The sequence below is a fragment of the Tetrao urogallus genome, assembly GCF_951394365.1.
Source record: "Tetrao urogallus genome assembly, chromosome: 2".
Classification (NCBI taxonomy): Eukaryota; Metazoa; Chordata; class Aves; order Galliformes; family Phasianidae; genus Tetrao; species Tetrao urogallus.
In genome coordinates this window covers 34,454,860-34,473,747 of record NC_136814.1, presented here as the reverse complement: position 1 = coordinate 34,473,747, position 18,888 = coordinate 34,454,860, and the positions used below count along the sequence as shown (strand labels likewise).

At 37.7% G+C, this 18,888-nt stretch overlaps 1 protein-coding gene across 1 annotated transcript in view; it reads right to left on the bottom strand.

The window, feature by feature from the left end:
- Window positions 1–18,888, bottom strand: part of AKT3 (AKT serine/threonine kinase 3) — a gene marked incomplete at both ends in the record, with an annotated part of 130,122 nt that overhangs the window by 8,816 nt on the left and 102,418 nt on the right. The window contains 3 exons of the mRNA XM_079550795.1: window positions 2,063–2,150; window positions 4,536–4,750; window positions 18,655–18,783. Coding sequence (XP_079406921.1) covers window positions 2,063–2,150; window positions 4,536–4,750; window positions 18,655–18,783 — 432 coding nt within the window. The remainder of the gene's footprint in view (window positions 1–2,062; window positions 2,151–4,535; window positions 4,751–18,654; window positions 18,784–18,888) is intronic.

Genomic DNA, 18,888 nt, shown 5'->3' with positions numbered 1-18,888 from the left:
AGTGACCCTACTACTGAAATCTGTACTACTAATAATAAACAGCAACAGAAGCAAGCATTGGATAAAGCTATTTGAAAACCAAATTTGTTCGATGCACACTCCTGAGTTGTTTTAGAAACTGTATCACATAGCAAACCCTCAGAAACCTTCTCACAAGCACTGTAATAAAAATACTTGGTTAAAGTTCATTAAGCTTATTATTATGCTAGAAGTTCACATTTCAGAACACCGTCTTGCACTCTGCATACTTCAGAACTGATAAGACAGCGTGTGCACAGAAGGAATGCCTGGACTTCTGAACCTACCAGACAAACGGCTTTACAATAGCAATACAACTATTTTTGAATTAAATAGAAAAACATACTGTCTGAACTAATTTTAATGAGCTATTTTTCCATAAAGAACACACTGTGTGCCAATACTGCACAAAAATAATTCCTCTGGTCCTGGAAGTTAACTGAGGAAATCCAATCCATCTTCCAGTAGCAAATTTAGTTTCTCAAAGCAGCAGTGGAAAGTGTAAACACAGAGTGACTGCCATCTCTCCAGTTACCACATTCCAACAAGCCATGTCCACCTCCACAGGCAGAAAAGCAAAATACCTGCATTTATGTCGAAGCAAAATACCTCCATTTATTTTAACAGCACGGAATAAGATTAGGATGGAAAAAACACTTGCCGTGTTGATTTGGAAATATTCAGAGCCTGCACTTAAAAGTTAAGAGGATCTGTATTGTAAGAACTAAGCTTGATTTTGAACAGCGTAGAATTGAAAGTTCTGTTTTAATCTAAAATTGGCATGAAAACTTTTTTGATGGAGTGAGAGTAATGAAACGGCTTTTTCTTTCTCATCCTCTCCCAGCACTGTGCAATGCAATCTATTCTCTGTCCTCAGCTTGGAGTTTTAGATTTTATCCTCAGAGTGCTTCCCTGCTACTGCCTAAAAACAACCAACCATTCTGAGCTCATAAAATAACATGGTTAATATACTCGTTAAGGTTATTTATTTAGAAGTTTCTTGAAACATCACCATTCTGCCAGGGAAAAAATCACACTTGGATCAAGTAACTTCAGAGAGTACCATATTTTGTATCATAATATAAGGTTCTCATTTCAATTCTGGTATTTGTCAGAGAAATACCACACCAACAACCACACATTTTTAAAATTCCAGTTCAACAACAACTGAAAAAACAGTTTGCAGCACTGACATTGGAGCATAAACATATTCTGCTCATTCGTATGTCTTCCATTTTCTTTTTTTCGAACAAAGCAAAAGAGGAAAATTTTTAAATTACACTGCTCAACTGGCAGATTAACAGTATAGAACAGTTGGGGGGGGGGGGGGAAGCACAGGAAAAAAAGACTATCAAAATAGATGGGCTTTATAGCAACAAGGAACTTCTTAAACAAGTGCTGAGAACAAATCAGCTTACGTATATCAAAGAACGTAAATCAAATTGAATTCCGTTACTCAGTAAGATACATTAATTACAAAATCATCCCCAATGTGGTGATCATTATAGGAGTAGGACTGTGTTTAGATAAAACTGTTCAAATTCAATTCCCAGCACTCCCTTTCTCCACAAGCTGTTCTAGCTCAGAATTTTAACGCTAGGTCTCTCTCTAAAAATTACTTTTTAAGAGATTTCTACTTAAACACAAATAATCAGAAAGTTGATTTTTGCTACGAATCTTTTCAATTGCTTTGTTGCAACAATTCAATAAAAGGCAAAAACACAATTCAGAAAAAAAAAAAATCTATTTTTTCCATGTCCTGATTCATACAATTATTTTTCTTTTGAACACTCAAAAATAAAAAAAAAAAAGGAAAAAAGCTTGGGAGGTCACGTAACAGGAAGAAAATCTTTGCTGACTTCAGTTTGATTAGCAACATTTACTTGTGGTCCAGTGACATATCACTAATGAAAACCAAAAGATGAAAGTAGTTCACCTGGCTCAGAATAATTATTTATTTGTACTAACATGAAAAGCTGCAATGAAAAACATGCAACAGTTCCAGGACAGAAGCCAGGTTATTCAACATCATATAAGCACATACCTTTTTATCATATACATCTTGCCAGTTTACTCCAGCAAAGAAACTATGACGCATGATTTCTTTTGCATCATCTGGGCCTCCACCAAGTCTAGACAGAGAATAAAAAAAAGCCCATATTAAACAAGTTCTACTCCTAAAAGGAGATTAAATTATCACGATTGTTAGACAAGAGACCATTTGTTTTTCAATATCTGGGAACAACTCTCACCTGTTCAATCTGATATTCTCCCCTATATAATATGAATTCAAGATAAAAAGTGTTAACAAAAGCACCCAAATAATGTTCTGTTCTACTTGATTATTCCAATCATCGTGTTTATTACTGTCCACAATGAGTTTTCATTCAAAGACATTCTTGAGTTTTCTTCAAAGACTAACTAAAGATCTGGCACCATTGAAAACCAGAACTAACCCAACAAAGCTGACACAGAATTTTACCAGGGAGGTGCCAAGCACTGAATTAGTAATGACTGACACATCATTTTTATAAAGTGTGTGCTGCTGTTGCATCTGGGTGCTGTAACAATTAACCAATTACCATAAAATAGCCTCAATCTGAGTTAATTAGTATAAATTAATAAATTGTAGGCCTGTTGAGAAGGTTATTTAAAGGCCACTGTAAATAACCACACTATTTGCTGCAGCCCACAGCTTGCCAAAGCCAGACTCTGGCATATCATCTCTGGAAGCAAACTGCAACTACTCCAGGTGAACCCACACAAGGTGGATTGAGCTCCCATAAGCAGACACTGCTGCCAGGAAAGAGGGTCCCATCCCTGCCCATCCATCTCCCCTCACTTTCATCCACAGCATCGCTTCCACTGACTGTGATGCTCACTGGAGGCTGAGAGCTGGAGTCAGCTCGCTAACCTGAAAGAAAACTAACCCCACAAGGAGAAAACAACAAAGAACCGGCAGCTTTTTTGCTTTAGAAGTCAAACTTGATTCAACATCAGTTTCAGTGAGCTCCCTTAGCTTGCTGTTGGTGGAGACAGAGCCATTGGGGGCCTCTGCCCCTTTCAAAGCAGGTGGACTTTTAAGACTGCTCAGCTCTGATCTAGCATCTTCCCGGTCTAGCTATCCCATGGCGTAACTGACAGTAGTTGCAACAGAAAAAAAAATCTAAACTAACAAACAGCTTTGTATGTTGTCAACAAAGAGAATGACACAGGCAGTTCGTGTTCCATTACAATGAACTGCTAAAGATATAAAGAGAAGTTTTAAAAGCAAGGAAAGGAGCAACAATTCTCAAAATTACAGAAATATTCTGCACTACCATCTCAGTCCTGCAGTGACTGGGCATAAACTTATTTCTACGCTGTATTCTTCTGTTTCTCAACCACTCATAAAATTCTCCACATCTCTGAGCATCCCAGTCTGCCTACACTCTTCAGACTTCCCTCAGTATCTTCCCACCCAGACGTTCAGAGAAGAGCAGAGCTGCAGTTAATCTCTGTGCTTGCTCCCTATTTATCAGTAGCTAGCACTGAAACTTGAACATAAATAAGCTGAAGTAAACAGAAGTCTATAATACATACTACTGCCTGCAAAGATTAATTACAGGGAAGTATCTTTTCAAATCTAAAGGCTAATATATTTGATAAATCAAATTGTTTGGAGGTTAAAATGCAATAGCAATTACTACAGAGACAAATTCTTACATTACATGTATTTATTTGGTTGGTCATAGTTTCCTTTTACTACATACAATAAACTTCATTAAAACAGATGTTGATGGGCAGCAACAAAAATGATGACCACTTGTGCTGTGTCAGCTGCTGCACCTGGCTAAGCACAGGCAAATCCCACTGAGGGGCACTGAAACTGGTCCTGCTCTGAGTACCCGTGAGCACATCCTTGCTACAGAAAACTTCTTGTCTAGAAATTGAGGATGGAGTGCAGGAACCATTGGAAGACAGCTTTCCTAAACAGCAATTCTGCTGAAAGGTGCACAAGAAGCAGGTAGGCAATGCTCACTTTCAAACCACTGCATGTAAATCTCACTCAGAGGATGCATTATCAATTTATAGTTTACATGATCTAATATGTGACCTATTTATATGCTTTAATGCAACTTAGCTGTGGCAGTCTTTACGTGTCCTCACGCATGATCACACCAAAAGAAAAAGTGGAGCATTTCCATTAGACTGTGTAACCAACTTAGGGTTAAGTCATACTGTGACAAACACTACACAGATCTCATTTTGTTCCAGTACATAACCTAAACCTGAAAACTTCCTTGTGTTTGCTGTGGATGATTTTAAAAGTGTTCTCATCCAAGTCTCTTTTCTCCTTCTGCTTATCAATCTCACTGTTGTATATCCTAAGTGGAAATTTGAGGTTGTATGGCTGTATATGGCCCCTTCTTATGACTGGTCCTTCAGTTAGAAAGACCGGGCACCAGTGGCCTATTTTTCCTTTAAGAATTTAAACTATTTTTTTTTAGGCTATGTACCCAAGTAATTTCACTTACCGCTTATTTGGATCTTTTATCAGTAGGCCTGAAAGTAATGATTTTGCATCTGCAGATAGAGTTCGAGGAAATTTTATGTCCTCCATTAGTATCAGTTCAAATAGTTTCTCGTGATCTTGGTTGTAGAAAGGCAATCTTCCACACATCATTTCATACATGACAACTCCTAATCCCCACCAGTCCACTGCACGACCATAGTCATTATCTTCCAACACCTAAGACAGAAAGCAAAGCCAGCTGTAAAACATGTGCTATTTCAGATGGGATCATTTCAGCTTATTTGATGTATCTTTATATGAGTATCTTTTGTAGACTTCATTTCCACAGTGTGTAACAAGGACTGACAGAACTCAGACCCAATATACACAACTGCAGCACTGACCCATACACCTGAGTTCACTGCAATTACAGATATACTAGGGTTTGTGCTGTTAACCCGTGTGCAATCATCAGAAACAAGCAAAACATAGAATTGAGAATGGTCTCCTCAAAATTGTCATGACTGCATTTCCCCCTTTTCTATGTCTTCTACCATCCCATTTATTCGCAGTTTTGGAAGAGACACTTCATCTGCTGGCACTGCAGTCGCAGTTAACGTTCTTCATGGAGAGGATGTGAGGCATCTCCTTGCTCAGCCACTTCCTCTCTTTATCCCACCTGCCAGAATAAAGCCTGAAACTGAGAAACACCCTTCTTTTACTGAAAGAAGCTTAGCTTCTTTGCTTCTACTGTGTTTATACTAAGAACCCTCAAAGCATTTTTCCTGACAATTCCATGAAGTTCCATGAGGTAATCCAAAGCAGCTGAATGGTACGAGCGCACAGAAACACGACGACGTTCACATGGTACGTTAACCACGGCACTGTGGGTGTGTATGCATGATATTATACGATCACACAAATCAGTTTGTGACATTTGTTAAAATGATAATGCCTCCAATGTTGTGAGTCTTAAAAACTGACCAACTCCACAGGCTTCCTCCAGCAGCCTCAGAGAATTGGAATAAAAAATCTAAATGGTATATTTTGATCTCAGTAGATCTTAATATTGCATTACAGCAATGGAAGTGAAATAATAGCATTATACACCCACAACATAAGCATTTACAAAAAAGAAACTAAAGGCTACTGCATGGGTGTATAATTCAGATTTCTGTGTATTGTAAGGAGATCACATCCTTGCACTAAAAAGGTTGTAAAAATTAGAAGTTAATAAGTGCTAACATAGAAGGCACTGCATGTGCCTCAGTTGCCAACATGTGCTGAATAAAGATACAGCAATATAAAGGCAAAAAAACTTAAAACAAGAAATTACACTCAAATAGTAAACAGTAAGAAAGACAAAATAGATGAAACAAAAATAGTTGGACTCCATTTATAAAGTCCTAAAGAATTCTCCATCATTTCTGTATCATTTAAAGGCAGTTTCTGAAAGACAGAATATGCATACAACTGATTTAAAAATACACATATATTAACCTGTAGAGAACAAAATACCTTTTACAAGTCACTGTCACATGCAAACAAAACTGCCAAGCACTCACCCAGACTCAAACAGGAAGCAGACACACAGGAACAGTCATCTAGACACACGCCAGGGAAAGCCTGGTGACATCTAGTAATGCCTTCAGGCTTTAAGGAATAAGGCAACCTCTAGCAGATAAGGTATAAACTTTATCCGTGAGCAGATTATCTTGTGACTGTCAAAAAAGCATAAGAAGACTTGCAGCAATTTTCTCTGAAGCAACGGCAGGCACAGCCTGCACCCATTTGGGGACACTGAGCGGCCATGGCCACACCATGTCCTCCAAGGACACGTGCCTGACAATGGGCAGTCCCAGTAAGAGTGTAGAGCTTGTTTATCTGCCATCTCCTTTTTCTCCCCCAGTAACCCCAATCCTGCTTCTAAGTACCTGGTACATGTTAGTAGCAGAAGTAAAATGCAGTATGGCAATTTTGATGACCCCACAGTAATTAATGCATTCATATTCCTAATTTTCACTATCTTTAAGGATTAGTAACAGGAATGTGATGGAAAGAAATGTATTACAAATCCCTCTTGTGTATATAAGATTAAAAAATCATAAATATTAACACATTAACACATACTATTTACAACCATGCCAAAACACACAGATTCGTTACATCATTGATATTTCCAAATAGAGGGTGAAATTTTGGAAAGTGTAAAACACAACAAATTATCTGAGTGAGTACATGTGACAAAAGGAACTAAAATAATTCCAGCATTTTAAAATTAATTAAACATTTTATGAGTTCCAGCACACTGTAAGCTATTTGCTGAAAAACTGTATATGAAATCTGTGGCACTTGTCTTTAAATCACCACTTCTTCTGCCACATATAAAAGCATTATGTGTTTTTCTAATACACGTTTTAGCATCGTTACCATTTCTCCTATTTGTACCATTAGTTATTCTTCTCTTTAGAAGCCGGTACAATACAAAAAATCGTGAGGCAGTGGTGGAGCTTTTTACAAGTGAGCCGAGGTGTGGTTTGCACGTGTGACTTACAAAAGCACGCAATGGGAATATAAAGCATTTCATTCTCTGAGTGAGGCAAATCACATGCCCAACAGCTAAAACAAACCAGATCTGGGGTTTTACCTAATTTATGCTGGGCTTTACCTAATAATAATAAAAAGTACGAGCAACCTTTTGCTGCATTCCCACAACAGCAACAAAACAGTGGTACAAAGGAAGAGCCAAATGTGATTTTTAACCTCTTTTTACATAAAATCATAAAAAAGCATAAAAGCTGGATTAACTGCCTCCTGAACCCGCATATCACCAGCCGGGTTCTCATCCCCAGCTGGCAAAACTGGCAACTCTTTATTTTTATTTAAATACCTGGTTTACAGCCAGCCAGACGAGCAAGAGCATCAGAAGGGTTTTGCTTACGAAAAGGAAAGCAGCCTGAAAACAGCGTCAAGGAAGAAAAAAGCAGCTCCATTTATTTTAATATAAATGGAATAAAACTGTGCATTATGCATTCACAGAAAAAAAAATAATTGTGCGCATTTAAAGTACTCTGTGGTTTCTATTCTTCCATGGTTTTAAGAAATCTAAAGGTTTGCAGACTGAGAAATCAATGGTATTTTAGCAACTTCCGTAATCAAATCCATACAACTAGAGTGGGCACAAGAACAAACCTAAACACACTACCCTGGCATTACAGTCTTTTTCAAACAATTCTTGGATTTGAGGGACTTGTTTTTGTAACACTGAACAAAGGTCATGAAAGACAAAAGCTTCAGCTCAATGCTAAATGAACATGACATACAGTTGCACATTTGTACCTATGAGTAATTTTGCATATCATGAGATGGTTATCTGCTTTTAGAATGGCCTCCTTAGGCTGTCATAGCCCTTGCTACCTTCCAGCATATGTGAGGTATACCTGCCTAAGCACCTGGCCAGCCACAGCCACAGTGCAAATTTTGATCTCTTGGCCCATGTACCATCCTTTAAAGCCATCTCCACCATCTCCATCCATCCTGTATCCTGTAAGGGCACACGAATCTATATTTAAAACAATAGACTGTTCTAACAACTCTGTCAGGTCACAGCAGAAAAGGCAGCAGACCCATCAAAACCATCATCAAGGCACAAGCTCCTCCACTTTGGTGCTTGTTATAAAGCAATGCTTTATTTTCTAGGGCTATGAAACAAGAGGATCGTACGCATCTCATAAGCCACAGGAAGAGCAGCTACACTGAGTACACATCCAGTCAGGTGCACTTTCATACAGATGAAGTTCCACGCTTTCTTCCCCAAAATTAAAGCTGTCAGATCATTTGAGGACATGAATTCCCTTCCTTTATCTGCTTCTCCTACCACTACCACATGGGCCCAAGCCACCTCGTCAAGATCTAGGTGAGGTTTTAGGAGATGAGAGCTGCAGTGTGATACGACTTCAGCATCTGGATAACATTACAGTCAGTCATCCCCGTTTCACACCCCACATCACTACTGTGCCCCGTGTCAAGTAAAGCATGAGGTGGGCTCACGGAGGTTCAGTCTGAATGATACCATAGATCACGGGAAATAAAACCCAGGAATTTATTTCATTTTTACTACTTGAATGTTTCTCACTCCCTTTGTGTTTCAGGCTCTAGTTCAGTAACAGGTTCTTCCAGAGGCAGTACTGACCTGACACATGTTCCCACATCTTTTCACTTGCCATGTCAAAGTTTTGCAACACGCTGCATCGGAAAGAAAAGTTTTACCCTGGGCTATTCGTAAGTCACCTTGGGACCTGACTCCTCACATTGCTACAAGAGCCCGCAGTCCTCATCACAGGAGCTGTGCGGACTCTCACTGTTACTCCTGCTCATGCAGAGAGCTGCAATAGCCATCTTCACACCTAATGGAAAGATGAAGGGCCCAATTCTCTTCCCAACCTGTGTTTCTCTAGAGTGCTCAGGCACTACAAAAGTGCTCCAAAACTAATCACTGCACTGAAACCATTTCATTTTTATGGGCACTGATGCTGCTCTAAAACTTACAGCTGCAGTAAGTGGACAGAGTCTGCATTTATATAAATGCTTTTTTAAAAAAATCTTCAGAAGTGCTAGTAAGATTTGTATATTTCTAGTTTTAGATAAAAACTCAAGATGTTAAGTAGCATACAGACTTTCTAAAAACTAAGAAACATTAGTCATGCATCTGCTTCTAGGCACATGCAGACACTTCTGAGCTTTCATGGATGTTTTAGAGGTACAGGGCAACACTGTAGTTTCAGCTAAGGGAAAACTATTTCTTTACTTTAGAAATTTCATTTATATTGTGCTCAGAAGGCAACAAAGAACATCTCTCATCCTTATGTTATAAGCTAAAACAGTAACCTGCAGTAATACACAATCCATACAATTGCATGCCCAATTAATTAATGGTAAAACTTAGAAAAAAAGAATATATTCTCTTTACATCTTCAGTAGCTGGAGTCAAAAGTTTTCTCTGCTGCTGCAACTTGAGATACATCTGCAAACTTTTATTTACAGTATTGGGGCAGAAACTAAGGCAACAAACAATTAAAGAAGTCAAATCTGACACAAGCACAAGCCATGCTTTTACATGATTCTGTGAAAATCTTTTGAAGGGTAGCAGTCTACATAATAGGTGAAACCTATGAAGTCAATCATGTATTTCCTCTTTACTTTGGTGAAACCAGGATTCTCCGATATGTCAATAATCGCATAGCACTGCACAGGGCGTGACTGCCCTGGCCACAGACTGAACATAGAAAACCTCTTAATTCAATTTTTCTGAATTTTCCTGAAACAAAATATATGTGATGACGTCCTCTGGAAGGTTTTTGATTGCAAAGCAGAAATTCACACAGACAGGAAATATACTTCCCACAGATCACTAAGAATTAATTCATTGCTGTAACTTCTGGACTCTAAAAATGTAGACAAACACAGGAATAACTGTGTGAATGAAAGGCTTAGTACAATTCACTGTTGATCGTCTACAAATGGCTGTCAATATTGGGTTTTATCTTTAAAATAACACTATCATAACTATCAGGTACTTTGTGCTAGATAACCAAGGTGACTCACTGGAAAACCAATAACATTTTTCACCTAGTTTTGATTACTCTTAATATACTATATACAGGCTCTACGATAGGACATTAAAAATAAATAGCTTACTCAATCAATAATTTTGTCAGAACAGATGGGAAAAGATTTAAACATCTAAACAAACTGTCTGCACACCTATGTTGTGATAGAAAACTGAGAACTTGGATACACCAATGTACTGTTAATTCAAGGGGAAAAACCTGTTTTTAATTAAGTTTACGGTTCAGGTGAAGTGTATGTTACCTAAGCATTTCTGGTAACCCTTCACGCATTTTTATTGCTACAGTTGTTGGTCTGCTAACAAATATTCATCCACATATTCAACAAAAGTTGAAAAGTATATTTGCTAAAACTTTCTATTGATTGCGGTAGGCACTGAAGCAAAGTTTATGGCCTAGCACTAACAAAGTAAGGTTATAAACATTTCTTTACAGAAACAGACATTTATCCTAAATGTTAAAAAATTCTTCCTACATAAAGGTATGTTTGCCAAATATGATACACATCTAGGAACCATCATAAGAGAATCTGCAGACGTCCTCATATCTCCATTAGCACTGTACTGGCAGTGCACTCCACAATATGCATTAACATAAAATGCAAGATGTAAGAAATAATGAATAATGACAATATTGTGATAATTTTTTTCTGATTGCTTGTCATTCTTGATGAAAGCATTTTGATTTTTTACCCACAGTAAACAGCATTTATTCAGCTTTTGTTTATTGTTCATTGCTCTCAGAAAAACTGAAGGCTTATGCTGAGATAGAAATAATGTTTGTATTAATTAAATGAAAATTATTGAAAAAAAAGTCAAGTGCACTATTGAGAATCTTTGTAAGAATCGCCATACTTTCTTGCTTTAAACAAGAATGTGTTTTTTATCAGAAAATTGCACTCTGCTTTACAGTTCTGGTTTGAATACAATGGTTTATTTTTAGCAAATGCTGAGCTACTCTGCTTTCTAGTCCTCTGTTTGTTTTATTATTTTTGCATATTTGTTATGTCTTTCCCCTTGAGAAGTCTGATAGTGCGTGTGGACAATTAGCTTTTGTGCCTGGTGAGATTAACCAGATTGCACAAAAATTCAAATTCATGGTACACCACTGCTTATCTGGTTTCAGGAGAACGTCCACCTCTTGTGCTAATTTATCTGTTGCTGCAGCAGCTCTTCCGTATGCATAACTAAGCGATGCTTTCATACCCCCATTTTTGATTCAGATGCTGCTGATTGCAAATGCTCTGGATACCTTCCCTTGTCCACATTCCATCACGTTCACCCCAGGGCTCTGCTGGCAATGCCAAGCTGACAAAAATGCTCCAACTGAAATCACTAGGTTTTTGATGACTTAGGCGTGTAAGATGACACTGTGGCACACTAGAATGTATTAAGTGATAACCAATGAGAAAAAAAGGTCACAATTGAGGTACCAGCATCTCAAGATTAAAAAAAAAATTGCATGTCCATTTTCTTTCAACATAAAAATTATTTGGGATTCTACTGTAAGGAGAAAATTCCTTATTGTAAAAGCCACGCAAATCAGAAGAGAAAATATTTTCAGGCATAGATGCTCTTTCTCCTCCCACTTCCCACCGGTCTTCACCCAGAAATAAAACATAGCCAAATATACAACAGACAGCTGTTCAAGCGCACACACCAACACTGAACCACGTTTCCACAGGTAGAATAAATTCTATTGTGTCTCTAATAAGAAGCACATTATGCATGAAGTATCTTGGTAAACAGAGAGTAAATAAACTTGGAACTATCCTTTTGAAGCCGGAAGAAAATGAGTGAAGCAGAATACAACAACATAACTACAGTGTTTTGGTACTAAGTGAACTAAACGTATGTTAAGGAAAAGGAGTACTGATTATGAGAAGTTGAGAGTTTGGTGTTTTAAGCAAAAGCTTACAACCAAAAGTAAGGTGCTCCCCGCCTCTATGAAGCAGTGCCTCATGCTATAGATGAAAACAAACATCAAAATAAAAAATATTTATGGCTTCAGCATTGGTAGACAATGGCAATGAAAATATTTATCAAATACTTTTTAATTTATGGAGTAAAATACATCTTATCAACAGAAATATTTTTAGAAGAACCTCCTTCTGCAAGACAGATATTTATGATAAAACCCCATTAACCAATGAAAGGCAATAAACAAATCTTCAGCCCTCATGCTGATGGTAGGTCCTTGTGTGATCCACACAGAAAACAATGATTTTTTTTTAATTGTTGTTGATTATATCTTCTCTACTTTCTGAGTTTTATATCTGTCTGTATGATAAAGAGGTAATTCTGCCCGTTACAAATTAGCTCTAGTTGTACAGCTATCCCCAAGAAAATTATCACATGCTTACATACATACAACACTACAAATACATGATGTTACAGAACAGCTCTTCCAACAGCACTCTCTTGAGTATGGAAAACAGTTAATTTGAATACACTGTTTTAAAAGTCAGACAAAACATAAATTCCACCTTTTCAAGTCTCTGGCTGATAAAAATTTATGTTCCATCCTTAGACAAAACAACCCTGTACAATATACTTACCTAAATTTACATTGAATACTCATAGGTTCCGTTTCTTTCTATCACAAATTTTGAGGGTGTTGTGGTGGGTTTTTTTTTGCCATTTTTGTTAGGGGGGGTAGATGGAGAAGTACTCTATTTTGTTCATTCTAACTTGGCGATCAAAGAATTTTTATTTTTACACTATTGCAGAAGTGCATTTTTCTAGGTTTCCAAAACCACCTTATTCAACCTTCCCCATCTGTCACCATCTGCTTCTTTTTAGCATGTACTTTTTGTGTGATCACATAAGCATGTGAAAAATAACTAACATTCAGATGATTGTCTGCTGGTACATTTGAGGACTGGGCATAATAAAAGTGAACTGCCAAAACGTACTTAACACTTCTAATTTTGTTGGGTCTTGCATGTAAGCTACATTTGATTTTCAAACTGTTTTACAGTTGGAAAGTTGATCAGGTACTCTAACAGTAAAACTGAGACTACATAATTAGCTCAGCACTACAAAGATTATATTCAAAGACAGGAGCAAAACCCAGAAATATATCCACACGAGTTCACACATCCATCTTGACTGAGTCTGTCTGCACAATGTTGCCTGAGGCATAGGATAAGATGCTACAAGAAGCTGCTTCTGGACAGTCACAGCCTGTGTCTTCACTCTACCCTGCCAGAGGACAGGGAATAAAGGACTCCCATAATTACAAGCAAGAAACTCAAACGAGAGTAGAAATGCATGGAAATGTAATCCATTCTTTGCCACACAGCAGATACTGCTTCTAGGTGCAAAGTAATTGAAAATTGCTATTGAGGCACAACAGCCAGAGGGTGGAGGTGTCCATTTCTAGAGCTATATCACACTTCAGCACACCATCCATTTCTGCTTGTAAATGTCCTTCCTAATTAAGCTTTAATATAAAAAGAACCAAAAAAGGTATGAAGCTAGAGAAACAAACGTACCTCCCAGCCTCCAAATACACATTAACTTCACTCTACAAAAATTACATATGTGACATTTTTTTTGTGTTGTTAGAGATAGCACCACAGGCTTCAGGTCTTAAAATACATTTGACTAATATAGACAACTTGGTGTACTGTCTCTCTGTCCTCTCTTGAAAAAAGAATCGAGAGAAATGAAGAGAATAAAAAGAATCCCAATAGCAAGTGAAATCATCCCCTGCCTCAGATAAAGCCAAAATGCTACCTATCAGAAGGCTGTTCACCAGAAGCAACCAAATACAAACGAGAACTTGTTCTGTAGAGAATGATGGAAGACAGAGGACAAAATAAAGTCTCTTTTTCACTGTTTCTCCTAGCAGTATTGTTCCAACTCTTACAGTTCCTACTGTTCTTACAGCCTTGCGAATGTGGTTGTCATCTAGCAACATCTTAACAGCTATTTTACCCCACTTTCCCCACATTCTCTTCTTCCTTATTAACCTGTACTATCCAATAGTTCTACCCCTGGAAAACAAAGGTGCATACCTATCACATATAAAAGCCGTATAGAATTTCAAAAAGCGAATCACTCAGGTTATCTTCAAATTCAAATAAAAAGTGAAGGAAAAGGAGATAAACAGGCACAAGCCATAACAAAAACAATTCCATCCTTCAGAACCTCTATGTTCCTAAACCAACAACTTTGCACCTTGCTCCTCTCTATATTAATTCAGTCATCAATTCTGACTGCCTTTCATCTCCGCAAAACACTTTATTACTTTCTGTTAAAGGAAAATTAACAAAATAACACAACTGTCTTTTGTTCAGCTCAGCTTTGCTTTCCTACTCACAACCACACTTTTATCAATAAAGAAAACCTCTCATCTCTAAGCTGTGTTTTCTGGCACCTTAATCTACCCAGGAAAAAAAAAAACATTTTAACCTTTCCCATTACTCTCATCTTTACCTTACTGAAACACACCTCTCTGTTGATTAAAAACAAAAAACAAAAAACAAACAACAAAAAAAAAAACCAACTGGCTTTGACTATATTACCTACACAACTTCATTTTTTCTGTTGCACAGCATGTCCACCCAGAGGACCCAGCCCTCTCGTGTCATCAGATTCCCTGCAAACAAGCACCTTCATGCTTTTCCCCATGCCCGAAGGAACTCCTCAGTAACATTCTTATTGCTACTTTTACCTGCATTGAAGTCTCCCTTTAAAACACTGCTCTCCTATAATGCCTGCAAAAAATTAAAACACTGATTTTCATCCTACCCTTATACATTATTTCCTAGTGGTTCCCTCTTTGCCTATATACATTAGATTCAACTCATATCAGACAAGTTATGTGGCAGACCACCACATTCTCAGTCCAAAAATTAATCAGACTACCTTTGGTAAATATCCAGAGCCAATAGAAGCAAGCACTATAAGAATGAAATAAACGCACAGCTGCACCAACGTATAGCTAAATGTATAGCTGCCTCTACTACAGCATTTTATAACCTATATGCACTACAACATTCTAGAAAAATTCAAGTTCAGTTCCTGTAGCGCATGGGAAAAGTTTCTTGCTGTGACAAATCAGACTCGGACGGTGTGGCCAGCTGTGCAGGCACCATGCTTCTCCCTTGCTGAAATTCAGCCACTGACCTCCAACAGCCAAGTTCTAGATTTTAGGTCATTCACACATCAAAGCCTTAGCCCTCCAAAGAGGTATAAATAAGAAATCTAGTGAAGTATGAAGGAAGGGTGGTTACTTCTAAACAAAAAGACTTTGACCTTTTGTTTGGTAAATCTCGGGGAAATAATTAATTACAGATGATCTCTCTCACTCCCCTTTTTAAAAGTAAGACTTAAAAAAGAGAAAGAAAAAAAAAAAGGCTAAACAAGCATTGTGTAACATATAGCATTGCATTTCTTTCATCTGCACTGGTAAATTATAAAACATGCAAATTTTCTCACACCTATCAACAAAGCTATGAATCCATTCTGGTTTTACTTATTGTCATAAGTGGCTGTAAATTGTGTAAATGCTATTGCAGTGGCCTTGCAGTAATATTTTTAAATAAAAGACTACTCTTCTTGAAGAAATGCCATCTCATAAGGACTTGAACTGAAATGCAGAGTCAGAAAAGTGTAATGTCATATAAGAAATTAACTTCATAAATATATAATCTGAGCTAAAGGAAATTTTATTTCTTTGCCCAAGTAGCTTCATTTCTTCAATATTCTGCTAAAGAAAGCAGATTATAGAGATGTGTATCCTGATTAGTATGTCTACGATCCCTCACAATGTGCTGCAAACTATCAAAATTCAAACTGCTTTTAAATATCTCACTTGTGTATTTACAAGTACAAGCACTTTCTCAGTTTTCTGTTTATTCATTAAGCATGCGATACTGTTTAGGAAAGCAATGGTAAAATGATTGAAGTCCAGCTGTAACATTAAGTTCTCATGATCTGCAATTAGACAAAAGTCCATTAGTCTTTGCACTCTGGTAATGGCTTCTGTGATCTGAACTACACGAAGTGAGTTCCCTGTCACAAACACATGAAAATACTGGAGCACCCTGTTTCCCTGTCAGTCAGCTGTCCCAGGTATGAAAATAGACACAATGGTTTCATGTGATCAAACACTACTGTAACAGAGGAAAGGCTGGGTATTTTTTTCCTAATAGCATTCATCTACTACTAACACAATCCTTTTAAATTAAAACTTGTAGATAAATATGTTAAGTCTTCTCTTGCTATCTCAGTAACTTAAATTTTGTCTAGGTTGCTGGCTCTAAAACCTTTATCTCTGAGCTAAAAGGGAATGAGTTCTGTGCCAGGGTTAATGAAGGGTCACAGTTTCACTCCAGATAAGTTTATACATTGTAAGTTCTCCAAAAATACTCATAATGGGAGGTGAAGAAGGGTGGGACAGCTAGAGAACAGAAAGGCAAATTGAATCAAGTAACTTGTGGAAGGTGTCTAAAACCTGGGACGACCCATTGCCAAATTTGATGGAAGAGAAGTAATGTTTCCAAAACTGTTATATTGAGAAGTAGATGAAAGCAACTAAACAGGGTATCTGCAACTTAGAATGTTTTCAGGACTGCTGACAAGAAGACAACAAGAGAGTAAGAGGTGGCAACGGCAACTGCAGTCTGTGCAGAGATGACAGTATCATCCTTTGTGCTCTTCTATGGCTGCAACAGATTCCGAGTACAGAACACAAGAAAAATGGCCAGTGTACCAAGCCAAACAGGCAAAAGAGCAACATCATCTAAGCAGCCTTAAATTCCAAATTGGCTAAGAATAGCTCAGAAATCCTTAAAAGCAGGTAAATGCTGAGTACCCCTGCAGTAAACACAGAAAAAATGTCAAACTCAGAAGTCTCAAACACTCAAACCTGACCATCTCCACATCTCACAGCCACCAGTATCCTGAAGGTGATGTCTACCAGTTTCCTAGAAATCCCTTAATTGTAAGGTACAGAATGAGAAATTAAAGACAATCTAACCAGCTTGCTAAAGAGGCTTCAGGGCTTGCTGCTGCTCCTGCTGCTCAGAATTCAATACTCCCAAGAAGGTAGGAGGGTGAAGAGCCATGCTGAATCAGAGCCTCTTTATCTCCTTCCTCTAAACTAATGCACATTCTTCTTCAAAAAACAATTTGAACAGAATTTTGCTGGTGGCATTGAACAACTGCAAGAGGTGGAGGATCTTTTGATGTATGTGTCTTGGAAAGAAAAGCAGGGCTGAAGGACATAAAACTTGAACACAGGAAGTTCCATACTAACATGCACATTAACTTCTTTACAGTAAGGGTGATGGAGCAGTGGAGCAGGTCGCCCAGAGAGATGGTGGAATCTCCATCTATGGAGATATTCAAGACCAGCCTGGATGCCTACCTGCATGACCTACTGTAGGGTATCTGCTTTGGCAGGGAAGTTGGACTCAATGATCTCTTGAAGACTCTTCCCACCACTGTGATTCTGTGATATTGTAAAGCCCTTTCAGTTGCCTGAAAGTTGTCTCAGTATCAAGTGTGTGTTAATGTATCAATTCATGATCCCTGAATACAGGCAAAAATGGAAATACTGGGTAATTCAGGATCCTTCCATTAAGAAATAATGCTCCCTCTTATGTTAGTATCAGAGTTGCATTTGGGAACATTGGGGGAGAGGCAGCACAGCCAGTATTGCTGACTGAAGCCAAAGAGGACAAAAACCCAATGTTGAGTGTACTTCCCTGGCTTTCTTTTTTTTTTTTTTTTTTTTTCCCTCTCTCTTTCTCTCTGTAAGAGTCCATGACAGATTTTCTCCAATATCAGTCCTCACTGATATCCTCTACTTGAGTTTACACAGTAGATTCCACAGTGGCCAAATCAGAGTTGTGAAGGAAACCAAAACAACATTCTTATGTCCATCTTTTTGGTAGTTCTCAAGATGACACTGATCAGTGGCTACCTGTAAAGACAGAGCTGAATATTCTGGGGTGGCATTTCAACATGCATTTATTCAGAAGAAAGCTGGTTCTTGCTGCCTACCTCAGCCAGTTCTGAGGTTGGTATACTCAATGGCTTAGAAGAAATGTCTAAAATTTCAACTCCCTGCATCTGGAGAGTTCAGATAAAACCCAGCAAACTCAGTTTCTCCCTCCTGTCCAGGAAAACTACACGAATTTAGTTACACATCTCAGTTAAGTAGAATCACATGTTCCAAGTGACAGAGAGACTGAAGATTACTTCTGAAGAAATTATTGAAAGATAAAAGCTTTATCAGAGAAAGGCAAATGTGAGAAGGAAAATACATGTTAAAGGTGTTATTAAACACTAAAAAGCATAGCATCATTATACATAGAATCACTAAAAAGCAAGAGCAGTAGCATACAGAATTCTAAACTATAACTGTATAGTATTAATGAGGCAGACTGTCAATTCTTAACCACAACGAACAGTGTTCATCATACAAACACTGCAGTCTAAAATTAAATGAAAAATAAACATTTTATACCACGTTACAAGAGTATATTCTAGATCATACCTCAGGTGCCAGGTATTCTGGAGTACCACAGAATGTTTTCATAGTTGCTGCATCTGTGATTCCTTCTTTGCAAAGTCCAAAATCTGTAATCTTTATATGCCCATCTTTATCCAACATTAGATTTTCTAACTGTGTGTTGAGGAAAAAAAACATTCCCTTAGTACTTCTGAACAGGATAGGCTGCTGCACTAGATCAATTTTTTAAATTTTAACAAAAAACTGTGCTGTATCATT